At 51.6% G+C, this 14,380-nt stretch overlaps 1 protein-coding gene across 1 annotated transcript; it reads right to left on the reverse strand.

Moving 5' to 3' along the window:
* Positions 1 to 413: 413 nt before the first annotated feature.
* LOC142929690 (uncharacterized) lies at positions 414 to 14,111 on the reverse strand. Its single transcript, XM_076071395.1, has 2 exons — positions 13,974 to 14,111; positions 414 to 5,031 (listed from the first exon to the last, which is right to left on the reverse strand). Exons 1-2 carry the CDS (start codon positions 14,109 to 14,111, stop codon positions 3,871 to 3,873), a joined length of 1,299 nt encoding a protein of 432 aa, XP_075927510.1. The 3' UTR covers positions 414 to 3,870.
* Between the last annotated feature and the right edge of the window lie 269 nt (positions 14,112 to 14,380).

Below are 14,380 nucleotides of genomic sequence, written 5' to 3' on the forward strand. Positions count from 1 at the left end.
CTCGGACGCGTTCCATCCCTTGGCTGCCACTCCGTTATTATTCTCGACCGCCGTCCGTCAACCCCTTCTAGCCGCGACGCATCTAGCCCAAGCCCCCCTCGATCTTCCTTAACAGTGGTGGGTGATGCCAGGAACCCGCGTGTGTTCTCTGATCCACTTGGTGCTCCTCTCGATGTCTCATTATGTATCGCCGAGCATGCGTCTCTCCACGTGTCTTTGCGCGCCTCTCGGCTCTTGGTCCGTGTTTTTTTATTTATTTAAACGAACGACCCACGGTGTTTCTGGACCAGGTGTCACGGCCTGGTGGCATTCACCGATGGAACGTTCGGTTTGTGCCCGGGACCTAAGTGCGAGCTGCGCATTAAGGTGTCCTGCACGCGGCAAACTGATTTGGCGTTCTTCATCACGCAAGCGTTTGAGTCGCGAACTGCAAACCGGGGCAAACGAAAATTAAAGTTTGTTGCTCTTTCCATTGAGGTAGTAGTTTTTTTTAATGTAATCGCTAATCGCCGTGGCTTTTTTTTTAAATGTTCCTGCATAGAACAACGCATTTTTCCATTTTGTTTTTGTTTTCAGAGATTGCATTTTGCGATTAGGCTTCGAGAATGCGTGCCTGCCAACTCCCCCCCAAGTCGTACCTTATTGTGTGAGCAGCGTAAACAGGATATTTGGAAAGAATGTCTATTGCTCTGTGTGTACAGTACAGAATGTTATTCGGCGGGTGTGAGGAAATGGTCAGCTTAGTCTTCCATTTACAGATTATTCCATGATGCATTGGGCAGTGGCGCGGCTCAGCGGAGCACGTTCACCGCTTTGTTGTAGAGGTTCATGGTTCGAAACCAGCAGCCGCCCTGGTTAATACTGCGGTGTGCAAGAACCGTGATCATATCACGCGTCGTTTGCTCGACGATGGACGTTAACTAATCCCCTGACGTCAGTTGCAATAGTGTAGCCACTGTGTGTCACCGTCAGAGTCCACAATTTTTGTCAAATTCAAAATGTACCCCGCAAATAACTCAATTGGGATCACACACAGCGATAATAATCGCCCCCTGCTGGCGGACTGATGCCCCGTGGTCACTCTCGCAAATGAGACTCTATCCTGGTCTCTTGAGCTCGCACCCCGGTAAAACAAAATCGACTTGACTTGAACACAAAGCAGGCATGTTACTGAACGCTGGAAGGCAAAGTGTGAGGTTCAAGCATTTTTCATTAGAAATGTATCCTCTATCACTCACTGAAAACTCATGAATGCCCAGAGTGAATTGATTTCTTTAAACGTTAAATATTGCATAGACAGTTAAGAGAATACATGTTCATGCTGTCATAGCGATTCCCGGTTATTTGTGGGAGATCGGCCCAGCTGTTGTCTACACACACAGAGACCGACACACACACACACGTTGTAATTATGCAAACACACACCACAGAAGGGAAACTTCACCTGGGATGCTTGCAAGAGTTTTGATATTCCCTTCAAATGTATGCACAGGGACACAGAGTCTTTGGATGGCAGCGCAGTGGTAACACTCGTGTCTCGCAGCAAGAAGCACCTGGGTTCGATACCTGACCCAGGAGCCTTCCTGTGTGGAGTTCGTATGTTCTCCCCCCATAGAAAATGAAAACAAGTCGTGCAATGTAACCAGTATTTGGCCAAACTTCCCAGCGCTGAAACTAAATAGTGTCGAGACTCAGCGAGCCGTTCTTGGGTTAGCGAGCGGAGTAATAATTATTATAAGGAGACGTTGTTACCATTCTAAAAATGCGTTGGTGCAGACATTATAGTTGTTAATTATTGACCAAGTAACGATTCATCAATTGTGTCATTCAAAGCCTTTATTTACGTTGCTCATTGATGCAAGATGAAAGTTGTGCTCGTGAGCATATATTGTTTAGATTTTTCACAACTTACGCTACACATGTCCCCTTTAGGACAGCGGTCCCCAACCTTTTTGGCACCAGGGACCGGTTTCGTGGAAGACAATTTTTTCACGGACCGGTGGGGGGGGGGGGGGGAATTCATCATTGGGACTTCCCCCCTTTTAAAAGAAGCTCTCCAGCGACGTTTGTTTTTTTTACTCATTTTGGCTACTAGGGGTTAGAGCTTGTGGGCTTACCAACACCACGTGACTGAGACAAGTGTGCAGTGCGGGAAAGAGGCGCGGACAGAAGTGGTAAATAATAAAATAATGGGGACGGGCCACGCGCGGACTCACCGCTCTCACCTCCTGCTGCTGTGCGGCCCGGTTCCTAACAGGCCACGGGCCGGTACCGGTCCTTGGCCCGGGGGTTGGGGACCCCTGCTTTAGGGGATTGGAACAAACAGTGTGAAACCAGATATGGTTCTGCACATAATTTGGTTAAATTACAACGTTAGTTTGTCTGTCGTAAGAAGAACATTACAGTACTCTGTTCGAGGGCAGTTGTTCCGTGATGTCTGCTTCTGTGTGCCATTCTCAAACGCAACTAATTGCACGGCTCTGCCGGAGCCCCAGCCGCATTCGTCATCTCAGAGGATGGCACCAATACAACATTCGGGACGCAGTTCGGCGAACACGCGTGATTAATTATGGCGAGCGAGGTGTTTCCGGAGAAACAGGAGAACGGCGCTAATGAGGACGGCACAACGAGGAGCGAAGGGAACTGAGTTGCGCGCGCGAGGTGGCGTGTTGGGAACAGCGAGTTCCGGAGTCCACGTAAGTGTTTTCGGTGCGATCCCTGTCCAGAGACCTACGCTGTGAAAAGGCGTTTCGTCAAGTTAGAGCACACAGGGAAATTCCACATTTTGTCCCAAATAACCAAGCACGTTCAAGGGGAATTCTGGGCCCGAGGCCCGTTACGCGATTTGGCTGGGGCTGGGGCGGAGGATGGTGAAGGGGGTGGTGGGGCCTAGGGGAGAGAGTGGCTTGGGTTGCGTTGTTAAATTTTGGGCATTCCGTGGACGGTGGCGCACGGAAGCGGCGATGGTGCTGCGTGCCGCCTCTGTAGGCTTCCTTTCCGTGCGGTTTCTGCGGTGGCCATGCTATGAGCGAACAGGGGCCGTGAGTAGGTGGGCGGGCAGTGTGTGGGCTAGAGGAGAGAGAGAGAGGAATTACTCTCAGAAATGTTCCCAGAGGGAATCCTCTGACTCAAGCTCACGAGTGATTCATGCACGGCGATCCAAGGGCACCCCCCCCCCCCCTCACCCATTCTCCTGCGAAGGACTCACTTTCAAAACAAACTCGCCCACGCCACTAAAGTCCACAAGAAAACACGTCCTTGCCCTTCCCAATCCTCCCTTCCAGTCTCCCTCTGACGATAGCCACGGGAATACGACACAACGTGGATCGGTATCGCGGCGACTTCATTACAACCACGTCTCAAGGTGATGCACGGGGGTGGCAGGGTGATCTTGCAGTGCCCACACTGGTGCCTCACAGCAACAATAGCCTGGATGCGATCCCGAAGCTCGGGCGCCTCTGTGTGTGAAATTTGTCCGTCATTTCTCCCTCTGTTCTGCATGGGTTACCCCCGGGTTCTCCAAGCCCTTCCCACGTGGAGCTGTATTGAAGCAACTGAGCACGGGACCAGCATGTGATATCGCCCGAGCAGAGCCGCGTACAGGTTGAGTATGCAACCCAGTGACCGACGCGCTAACGTCACAAGAGCAACGTCCTGGGGCACCGTCTCGCACTTCTATCCCTCTTTGCAGAGGCCGCTTGCTCCAGCCAGCGTCTGCGTTGCTCGTGGGGCTGCACTCGCCGCGCTCGTGAGCTCAGCCTCACGAGTGTCCCTCGCCGCGAACGATTTTCACACTCTCGCTGCTTTCGAACCTCTCGATCGTGCAGCCCTCGCCAGCGACGACGCGTGCCGAGTCACGTGCTAAATAAACTATTTTGTGTCGGTCCTCCTCAGTGTAGCCCCCCCCCCCCCACCACCGCTGCTCCCAAAAATAGCCGGGGAATGACCACACTGGCAAGGCAATCGTCCCCAACGCGACGTGCTGGAAGGTGGATAGCAGGGAAGGGGTGGGAGGGCGCAGGAAGCCCTGGCGAAGAAGGCCTGGGGATGTTTGAAAGTTGGAAGGAAGTCACTAATTGGCATTCTTCCCTCGAGGAGTATCCTGCCTGCGTGGGCCGACGGCGGGGACCCCTCGCTCTGGCTCTCGCTCTGACTCTCGCACTGGCTCTCGCTCTGACCCTCGCTCTGACCCTCGCTCTCGCTCTGACTCTCGCTGTGACTCTCGCTCTGACTCTCGCTCTGGCTCTCGCTCTGACTCTCGCTCTGGCTCTCGCTCTGACTCTCGCTCTGGCTCTCGCTCTGACTCTCGCTGTGACTCTCGCTCTGACTCTCGCTCTGGCTCTCGCTCTGACTCTCGCTCTGGCTCTGGCTCTCGCTCTGACTCTCGCTCTGGCTCTGGCTCTGACTCTCGCTCTGGCTCTCGCTCTGACTCTCGCTCTGGCTCTCGCTTTGACTCTCGCTCTGACTCTCGCTCTGACTCTCGCTCTGGCTCTGACTCTCGCTCTGACTCTCGCTCTGGCTCTGACTCTCGCTCTGGCTCTCGCTCTGACTCTCGCTCTGGCTCTCGCTGTGACTCTCGCTCTGACTCTCGCTCTGGCTCTCGCTCTGGCTCTGACTCTCGCTCTGACTCTCGCTCTGGCTCTGACTCTCGCTCTGGCTCTCGCTCTGACTCTCGCTCTGACTCTCGCTCTGACTCTCGCTCTGACTCTCGCTCTGGCTCTCGCTCTGGCTCTGACTCTCGCTCTGACTCTCGCTCTGGCTCTCGCTCTGGCGCTCGCTCTGATTCTCGCTCTGACTCTCGCTCTGACTCTCGCTCTGATTCTCGCTCTGACTCTCGCTCTGACTCTCGCTCTGACTCTCGCTCTGACTCTCGCTCTGATTCTCGCTCTGACTCTCGCTCTGATTCTCGCTCTGACTCTCGCTCTGACTCTCGCTCTGATTCTCGCTCTGACTCTCGCTCTGATTCTCGCTCTCGCTCTGACTCTCGCTCTGACCCTCGCTCTGACCCTCGCTCTGGCTCCGACTCTCGCTCTCTCGCCAGATAAACTCGCCGCTTCCTCACTTCCCCCCTTCCTCGATCATTGGGGCGATGGTGGCGATAGCGAGGGGCCCTGGAGGGATGATCCCGCGCGGGCGCTTGGAGCGGTAGGATACAAATAACAGAAATGCGATCCTGGGCAGCGACTGGGGGAAAGTGGCCTCACAAATCACCGCCGCGCGGACGTGGCGCTCCCAATTTTGGCTCGCGTACGGCGGCACTGATTGTGGTTGCTGTTTTTCTTACAGAGTGAATCGTTCTCATTGTCTTCAAGGAAAGCATTGTTCTGTCGGCACGTATGCTTCTTGTCAAAATTGCGAACGCTCAACATTGGGGCGAAAGGTCATTCGTGATGCACGAGTTCTGTGTCTGTACAACCAAATGCTGAATTTCAGCCGGAGCTGTCCGGGGCTGAGCTCCAGAAAATATTTATCAGCCATCCACCCTAAACTTTTTTTTGGGAGGGGGTGGGGGGCAGGAGTTGGGGGGGGGATGTCTGGAAAATATTTCGTGAGAAACGAAGCCCTGTGTTCTACCACTAATGGGCAGCAATGGAAGCAGCTCCAGCAGCCGAGCCACCCAGCGAGAAGCAATGAACCCTGCAGAGAGAAGGGCAGACAGGCAATTACCGGACATCCCGAAAGCCAGAGGTCTACAGGTCCACTTTTGAAATGACGAGGATGATCAGACAGTTGTTAAAGAGCAAAAGAACGACAACTAGCAACACAACAATCAACCCAGAATTAAAATGCATTTAACAAAATTGCAAAGAGCGCAGAGCGAGCAGTAGCCAAGGTGTCACCACCATCAGCCGTGGGCAATCCACTGCTGGATGAAAACTTCCCCCAAGCCGTCGCCACCGATCATGATTGCCTGCGTGGAATTCCAATATCGTCGCCGTTTCATAGTCACGTAGAAATAAACTGCGTTATAATCCACAGTCATTCCACGGGCTTTCCCCACCAACATCACCAAACAGCAATTCGTTAAACAAACTCTGACAGCTCTTTGGTTCTCTCGGTGTGTCTCTCTCTGTGTGTCTCTGTGTTGTCTCTCTCTGCTTGTGTGTCTGTCTGTGTCTATGTTGTGTGTCTCTCTCTGTGTGTCTCTGTGTTGTCTCTCTCTGCTTGTGTGTCTGTCTGTCTGTCTCTCTCTGTTTGTCTCTGTGTGAGTCTCTCTCTGCTTGTGTGTCTGTCTGTGTGTCTCTGTATTGTCTCTCTCTCTGCCTATGTGTCTGTCTGTGTGTCTCTGTGTGTCTCTCTTTCTGTGTCTCTGTGTTGTCTCTCTCTCTCTGCCTGTGTGTCTGTCTCCGTGTCTATGTTTTGTCTCTCTCTCAAATTTAGCAATCTTTGGAAGAACGTAATCAACCAGGTGGGGTGTTGACTCTTGTGTTGCCCGACTCTCTGTGTTGTATTGCATTACATTTCCAAGTTTACTAGGTTTGTTTTCTCATTGATTTGTACCTGATGATGGTTGCTTGTGTTGCAATCGAAACGTCGTATTTTATTATTATTTAAATTAATTGATTTCTACGTGACTTTACCGAAAGAACCAAAGAGTAATTCCTGCAGTCACGACCAGCTTCGCATCTAGTTTGAACTCTGAACAGGTTTCGACATGTTTTGGGTCTCGTCGACAGCCCGGGGTTGGCGCTCGGAATGGATGGGAAACACGGAGACTGCCATTGGAATGGAACAAACGTTGAAGAGCGCACAAGCATACACTTAGGCTATTTCGGTAAAGTCACGTAGATAGGAAAATAAAAAAATAATACATCACGACGTTTCGATCGCAACAAACCAGCGATCGTCCTCAGGTGAAAGAGAGAAACATGCCTCTGTGACGAGTTGCATTATATAGAGGGGGAGAGGGGATACACTTAAAAGAGGGGTTGGCTGAGAGAGAGAAAAGAAATGTGACAAGGAAGCTGAGATATCAAACTTAACAACATTTAGAAATGTAATGCAACTCGGAAAGTCGGCTAACGCAACAGTTAACACTTTACCTGGTTGATCAACGTCCTTTCTTTTCTCTCTATCTCTCACCCAAGCCACACAACTCAGACATCATTTCAATCTCGAAGATGGATGCAAAATTTTGCAATCTTTGGAAGGACGTTGATCAACCAGGTAAAGTGTTAACTGTTGTGTTAGCCGACTCCCTGAGTTGCATTACATTTCTAAATGTTGTTAAGTTTGATATCTGGGCTTCCTTGTCACATGTCTTTTCTCTCTCTCAGCCAACCCCTCTTTGAATTGTATCCCCACCCTCTCGCCCCTTTACGGCCCCCCCCCCTCCCCCTCTATTTGATGCCTCGTGACAGAGGCATGTTTCTCTCTTTCACCTGAGGACGATCCCTGGTTGTTGCGATCTAAACATCGTGCCTTATTATTTATTAATTTTCCTATCTACGTTACTTTACCGAAAGAACCCAAGAGTATGAAATCCTGCAGTCACGAAAGCTTCTAATCAAGATTGTGCACAAGCAGGCACCGAGAGTTGGGCATGGTCCGGAGTCACGCTGGGCCAAGCAGGAACCGCGAATGGGGCAGCACAATATCTGATAAACCTGCCACGCGGAAAACACACCTGTCAGGGCAATTCAGAGGCGGATGTGAAGCCAATCGAGATCAATGCTTGGAATTACATTGAAATACAGATTGGAACCCACGTATTACAGAACATACGCGGCTTAATGATGTCATCCAATATTGATTTGAAGCTTTCGTGACCGCAGGAATCCATACTCTTTGGTTCTTTCGGTAAAGTCACGTGGGTAGAAATGAAAATAAAATAAAACATCCAAACCACAATGAAAAGTAAGTGGACAGGGCTCTGTATGGGACGACTCACGAGAAGGGACAACTCGCAACGGCCCTGCGGTGTTGGAGAGTCCATCGCGCCGCCAGCGCTGGTATCGAGGTGAGATAGAAATTGAAGTGGGCTTTGCCAGCCAGGACACAGCACGAGATTGGGGCGATGGTCGAGAGTCAAGAGTAAGAAGGAAGTGGTAGCCAAAGAATGGAAGTGGATCCGAGAGGGCGTCTGTCGGGGAGAGATGGAGCGATGAAATCCGTTTTGTGCGCGGGTGCTGGGTGAGTTGTTGCATCGCAAGGACGCATGCTGAACTTATTTCGCACCGCGCGTAGCCAACCGTCCTAATCGGAGGTGTGGGGGAAGAGCAACAACAAACCAAACACCAAAACAAGCACGCGAGAGGTCGCGGCGGCTTTGGGAGGCCCTCATCCAGCAGTGGATTGACCACGGCTGACGATGAAGCCGAGGTCGCGGAGGCGAATGCGCGGCATCATTCGGCTGCGGTGAACGGGGCCACCCACCTCAGCACCGGTCACGCGTGACGCTCTGAGCTGTTCCCTCCAAACCCCGACAGCGTCGGCAGGCACGCGACCGAGTCCGTGACCTCTTTCTTGGGATCAAGACAAAACAACAGAGGCCACGAATCCACGAGGCCAGCCCTCCTCACCCCCCTGCGGGGGTAGCAGGGTACACGGGGATTCAGGGGGGTTGGGCGACGGTGGGAGGGGGAAGGGGGGTTTACATGGGTCCTGGGATTCTTTAATAACTAGGGCCGGACCGTTGCGTAAATTCCAGGAATTCCTTGCGTCCTCTCGCGCACAAAGACACAGAAAGGGGGCAAAGTGAGGAACTGCTCGGCGAGAACGAAGCGGAGTTTTTTTTTATGCGAATGTCGTACTGTGTGTATTACTTGTCCAACTTCTTTCGCACCGCACGTAGCCAACCGTGCCAATCGGAGGTGCCGACGGAACCCAGAGTCCGCGTCGGTCCCCGCTCGACCTCCCCGTGCCGTCGCCTCTCGTGTCGCGTTCGCGATGGCGCTTTGACGACTCGCTTAGATGCGGCCTATCTGTTGAGCGTGCAGGCGGTGCAACTGCACCGGGGCTAACGGGCAATAGGGGCCCAGGCGCCGGGGTAGGAAGAGACAGTGGGGAGGGCCCCCCCCCAAACCCCCCCCACCCTCCCCCAACCCCACCTTAATCCTTGCGCCAGGGCCCATGCCAACCACCCTCCGCCACTGGTACAGGGGTCATGACGTCACGCGATTTTGGACGATTTTTGACCCCCTCCCTTCGTCACCCGACGTCACAAAAAGTCAGAGCCCCCCTCAAATATGACGTCACAAAGCTCTGTCCCCCTCCCCCCCCCAAAATAAAACATGTTTCAAAACGCTTTAAACTATTGTCATTGTAGTGCGTATTTAATCTGGCGCTGCACTCTGATGTTGTAGGAGAAAACATTTATTAAAAAGTCTATTTAATTAAGTAGAACGTGTTGTCTATATTTATTTAAAGTTGCGCATTTTGATGTGACGTCACATTTCTCAAACCCCCCCCTCCCCCTCGTCACACATCGTCACAAATGTCTGACCCCCTCCCCCCCCCAGGTGCGTGACGTCATTTATGGACGGCCCCACAGCTACACGTATAGAGATGGGAACACCTCTAGACACGGGTGCAAGTTGCGAGATTCAGACTCGCTCCATGACATCCTCTCCTCGTGTACACGCTCGCCACACTCGTGATTGCCCACATCCTGTCGATCCACTGCTGGATGAGGGCCTCCCCATGCCGTGCGGGTCGTGGAGTTTAGTTGACCCAAGGTTCTTCACGATAGTCGGTGCGGGTTGGTGAACGCGGGGAGCATAGACGTACAGCGCAACGATTCGTGTTGCTGCCCCGTGCTCTGCCTCCCGTCGCGTGGCCACCTGCTCCGCAACATTAACTATGTACACTACGACGACAATTCGGGCAATGACCCTTCTACAGTTTGTGCTCGTGCATCACTGACAAATCAGTCAAAATGTTTCAGCGGTTTTTTTGTTGTTTGCTTTTTTTCTTCCCTTCCCAGTGTCGGCGTCGCGTTTGGTGAACGCGCTTTCTGTCCCTGTGCCCGATGAAACGTGGGCCACTCTGCCCGCCTGGGCCTTGGGAAATCGCGCGTACGTGGCGTTGCACGGCGGGGGAAGAGAGAGAGAGGGGGGGGGGACTTTATGCGACCTCTCAATGCCAAGACTGAGAGCCCCGCACGCAGCGCGCGCCACAATGCGCCGCTTGTTTCGTAATCGTGATTTGTATCTTGGGGTTTTAATTACCGTCGGGACACCGCATCCAAACTGCATTCATTATAATTAAAATTGTCCCCGCTGCCACCAACAGCGTGGCGTGATGTCTATTGGTGGAGCGACGTTATATAACGAATCGTACACATTTATGTAGGCGTCTACGAATGTGCGCCTTAATAGCGCACACTGCACGTCGCATTTGCTCGGCGAATCGTTTAAACCAGTCACAGTGCGATTAAATAAAAAAAAGAAGACACGAGCAACCTAATTCATTTGAACGTATCTTCCTGCGTGGCAGTTTAAACAATGGGCTTAAGTCTCTCAAATCCGTCCCACCAACCGCCTCCGTCCACCCTGCAGCAGTGCCCATGGGTTCGGTCGATTGGCAGGTCGTGTGTGGTAGGGTCAAGTTTGGGGTACGCTCACCCCATTGAAGTTGGAAAAGGAGGCCAAATACCCTCTACAAACTATCGTGTCATCGAGGCCCTTCCTTCAGCAGTGGCGTCAGCGACCAACTAAAGGCCTGCACCTTTGCCATTCTACTTGTGTGGACATTTGATAAATCTGTAATTTAATACTAACATTTTGACTTAAAGTTTTTGTGACTGCAGGAATTCATATTTTTGGGTCTTTCAGTAAAGTGACGTAGATAGGTTCAAGGAAAATAACAAAAAATAACAAAAAAAACCTACGACGTTTCGATCGCAACACAAGCAATCGTCATCAGGAGAAAACCTAGCGGGAAAGCTGTTGAGGCTTTGTTACCGAAAGACCAAAGAATAGTAATAATAACATTTATATACTCAAAATAACTCGTGGTGTTGTAATGAAGCGTCCACGATATTTACAAGGAAGTGAAGTTATTCTGTCGGATTTATAAAATACGGAAGAGCGCGAAAGTCGAAAGGTTCCGTGTTTTTTTCTTCCCACGCGGCTTGAACCACGCAGAGTTAGAGACGGAAAGAGGAACATGACGTGGAAAAGGGAACGCACGCAAGTTAACGGAATCACGCTCACTGTTACTATAGAGAACACACGCAAGTTAGCGGAATCACACTCACTATTACTATAGAAAACACACGCAAGTTAGCGGAATCACGCTCACTGTTACTATAGAGAACACACGCAAGTTAGCGGAATCCCGCTCACTGTTACTATAGAGAACACACGCAAGTTAGCGGAATCACGCTCACTATTACTAGAGAGAACACACGCAAGTTAGCGGAATCACGCTCACTCTTACTATAGAGAACACACGCAAGTTAGCGGAATCACGCTCACTATTACTATAGAGAACACACGCAAGTTAGCGGAATCACGCTCACTATTACTAGAGAGAACACACGCAAGTTAGCGGAATCACACTCACTATTACTATAGAGAACACACGCAAGTTAGCGGAATCACGCTCACTATTACTATAGAGAACACACGCAAGTTAGCGGAATCACGCTCACTGTTACTATAGAGAATACACGCAAGTTAGCGGAATCACGCTCACTATTACTATAGAGAACACACGCAAGTTAGCGGAATCACGCTCACTATTACTATAGAGAACACACGCAAGTTAGCGGAATCACGCTCACTGTTACTATAGAGAACACACGCAAGTTAGCGGAATCACGCTCACTATTACTATAGAGAACACACGCAAGTTAGCGGAATCACGCTCACTATTACTATAGAGAACACACGCAAGTTAGCGGAATCACGCTCACTATTACTATAGAGAACACACGCAAGTTAGCGGAATCACGCTCACTATTACTATAGAGAACACACGCAAGTTAGCGGAATCACGCTCACTATTACTATAGAGAACACACGCAAGTTAGCGGAATCACGCTCACTATTACTATAGAGAACACACGCAAGTTAGCGGAATCACGCTCACTATTACTATAGAAAACACACGCAAGTTAGCGGAATCACGCTCACTGTTACTATAGAAAACACACGCAAGTTAGCGGAATCACGCTCACTATTACTATAGAGAACACACGCAAGTTAGCGGAATCACGCTCACTATTACTATAGAGAACGCACGCAAGTTAGCGGAATCACACTCACTATTACTATATAGAACACAAGTAAGTTTGCAGAATCATGCTCACTATTTATATAGAAAGCACACGCAAGTTAGCGAAATCACGCTGACTATTACAATAGAGAACACAAGCAAGTTGGCGGAAGAGCAGAGAATCATCATCCATTACATATTTCAAGGCAGTGCTATTGACGAACGTGTTGAGTGTTGTTGTTGTTGTTGTTTGTGATCGTGCAACACTTGGCAGCGCAGTACCAGAGAGTCGTGTTGGTTATAGGAGCGGGTTGGGACAGGGCACGGCGCTCCTTGGTAGAGATGGTGACTCGTGGTCAAGACGAAAGAAGGAGTGGCAGCCACAATCCATCCCGCAGTCGTAAATGTATCTTTCTGGAGCGACTGAATCGTCGCCCAGAGTGACAATATAATTTCACGCGCAGCAACGTGTGACACGGTTTCACTGAAGTGCGTGTACTTTGCTGGCATTTCGGCGACTGCAGCTTGGGTTGGACATTGAGTAAAAAGAAGTCGCTTCGGCCGAGCCGTTTGCTCGGTTCTCGGGTCACGGTGGCATCGCCCTTGAGAGTTAAAATACGCGCAACGGATTCGGCACGTCGCGTTAACGTTGAGATCAAATACATCTGCAGCTCGCACCACGGAACCCGCGCGCGGGACGGGCTTCACATAGCGGATTGTCTCGTCTGCCCCGTGTATTCTTTACGCTCAATTAAATCAATTGCATTACTTTGCGGAATGCAATTTCGCGGCTACAACTTTACGCTGTCACAGTACGCCGTGCACACAGCCTCGTGCGCGTGCAGGGACTCCTCCCTTGTGTCAATCCACCGCTGTACGTAGGCCTCCAATCAAACGTGGGGTTATTTGACCATACTTCACCGCGCTCGTCAATGCGGGTCAGCGAGGAATGATGTGATGGGTTCGGGGGGGGGGGAGCGACACGAGTCGAACGCTCGCCATTCATTCCAGCGATGGGAATCCGCAAATTGCCGTCAATCGGCGAGGCGCGCGTGAACACGATGCCTCGTGTCGCCATGGAGCTGCGGTCGGCAATGGTAATTCGGGATTGCATCGCCGCCTCTCTCGTGATTAATTGACACTAATTGGGGAGAGACCCGAACCCCACCCCCCACCCCTCTCTCTTTACCTCCCGACCACCGCCCAAACGCCCCTCCAGCGCGATCCTCCAGCGCCTCTTGTCAGGACCCTGGCGTGGGAGCTGAGGTCGCCCACTACCAAGCCGTGACGCAGCCGAGCTGGGGGGAGGGGCGTCAACCGCTTCGTTGCAAGGGGGGGGGGGGGGTTCGCGGTTCGACATTGAGTGGCCGCCCTGATTAATACCGCGGGTGTTGCTCACCGTACAGCCACTTCGGGCCATCTTCCGCACAGCCGACGTCACAGATGTCGTGACGGCATTCGCAGGAGTGGGGCTCGTTTGTGTTCCGGCTTGAAAGTTTGCAGACTTTGATAAAATTGCACCGCAAAGTGCTCATTTGGAATCCACATGGCAATCGTCGCCCCGTTACCGCAAAACAATTTGGGCAGGACCCGTCCGAACAAAAAGAGTCGTGAGGACTCAGCGAGGCTTTCCTGGATAAACAAGTGGATTGATAACAACAGCAGCAGCAGCAACAACGCATACTGAATACGCCGTCGTGAACTCGGGAGAGGTGTCTTTGTTACAACGTTACCTCACGTAGGACAAGGGGGAGGGGCCGGGTGGCGTTGCATTGACAAGGTGCCCAATCTCTCGATGACTACGCGCTCACGAGCGCCCTCTTGCCGGAGCAGTGCACGTCGCTCAGGGCGATCACGGGCGGGAGGGTGAGCGGGGTGGTGGCCCTCCGGCAACGCCTCGCTCGGAACGGGAGGGCCCCGATGCGCAGCCGTGCAACACGAGCCGGCATTGAGATCGTTTAGAGCGGTGTCTCTTAAACCTTTTAGCGCAGCCTTGCAACCTCTTTCGGTTCTCCATCGTAAAACTAAATTATAATGTTAATACAGACGCAGGTTTCATGAAACGAAGTACGTTGTACTTAACGTGCCCGTGCTTAATTTGTGTTGTCGATTATTTATCTTCGAGAAAAATCTGGCCACGTCTCGCACCCCCAGAAAGGGCATCTCGCACCCCCAGGGGGTGCAGCGTGCACCCCAGGTTAAGAAACCACTCGTTTAG

Source organism: Petromyzon marinus, chromosome 33, assembly GCF_048934315.1.
Source record: "Petromyzon marinus isolate PM22_M1 ecotype Great Lakes invasive population chromosome 33, UKy_Petmar_22M1.pri1.0, whole genome shotgun sequence".
Lineage (NCBI taxonomy): Eukaryota > Metazoa > Chordata > Hyperoartia > Petromyzontiformes > Petromyzontidae > Petromyzon > Petromyzon marinus.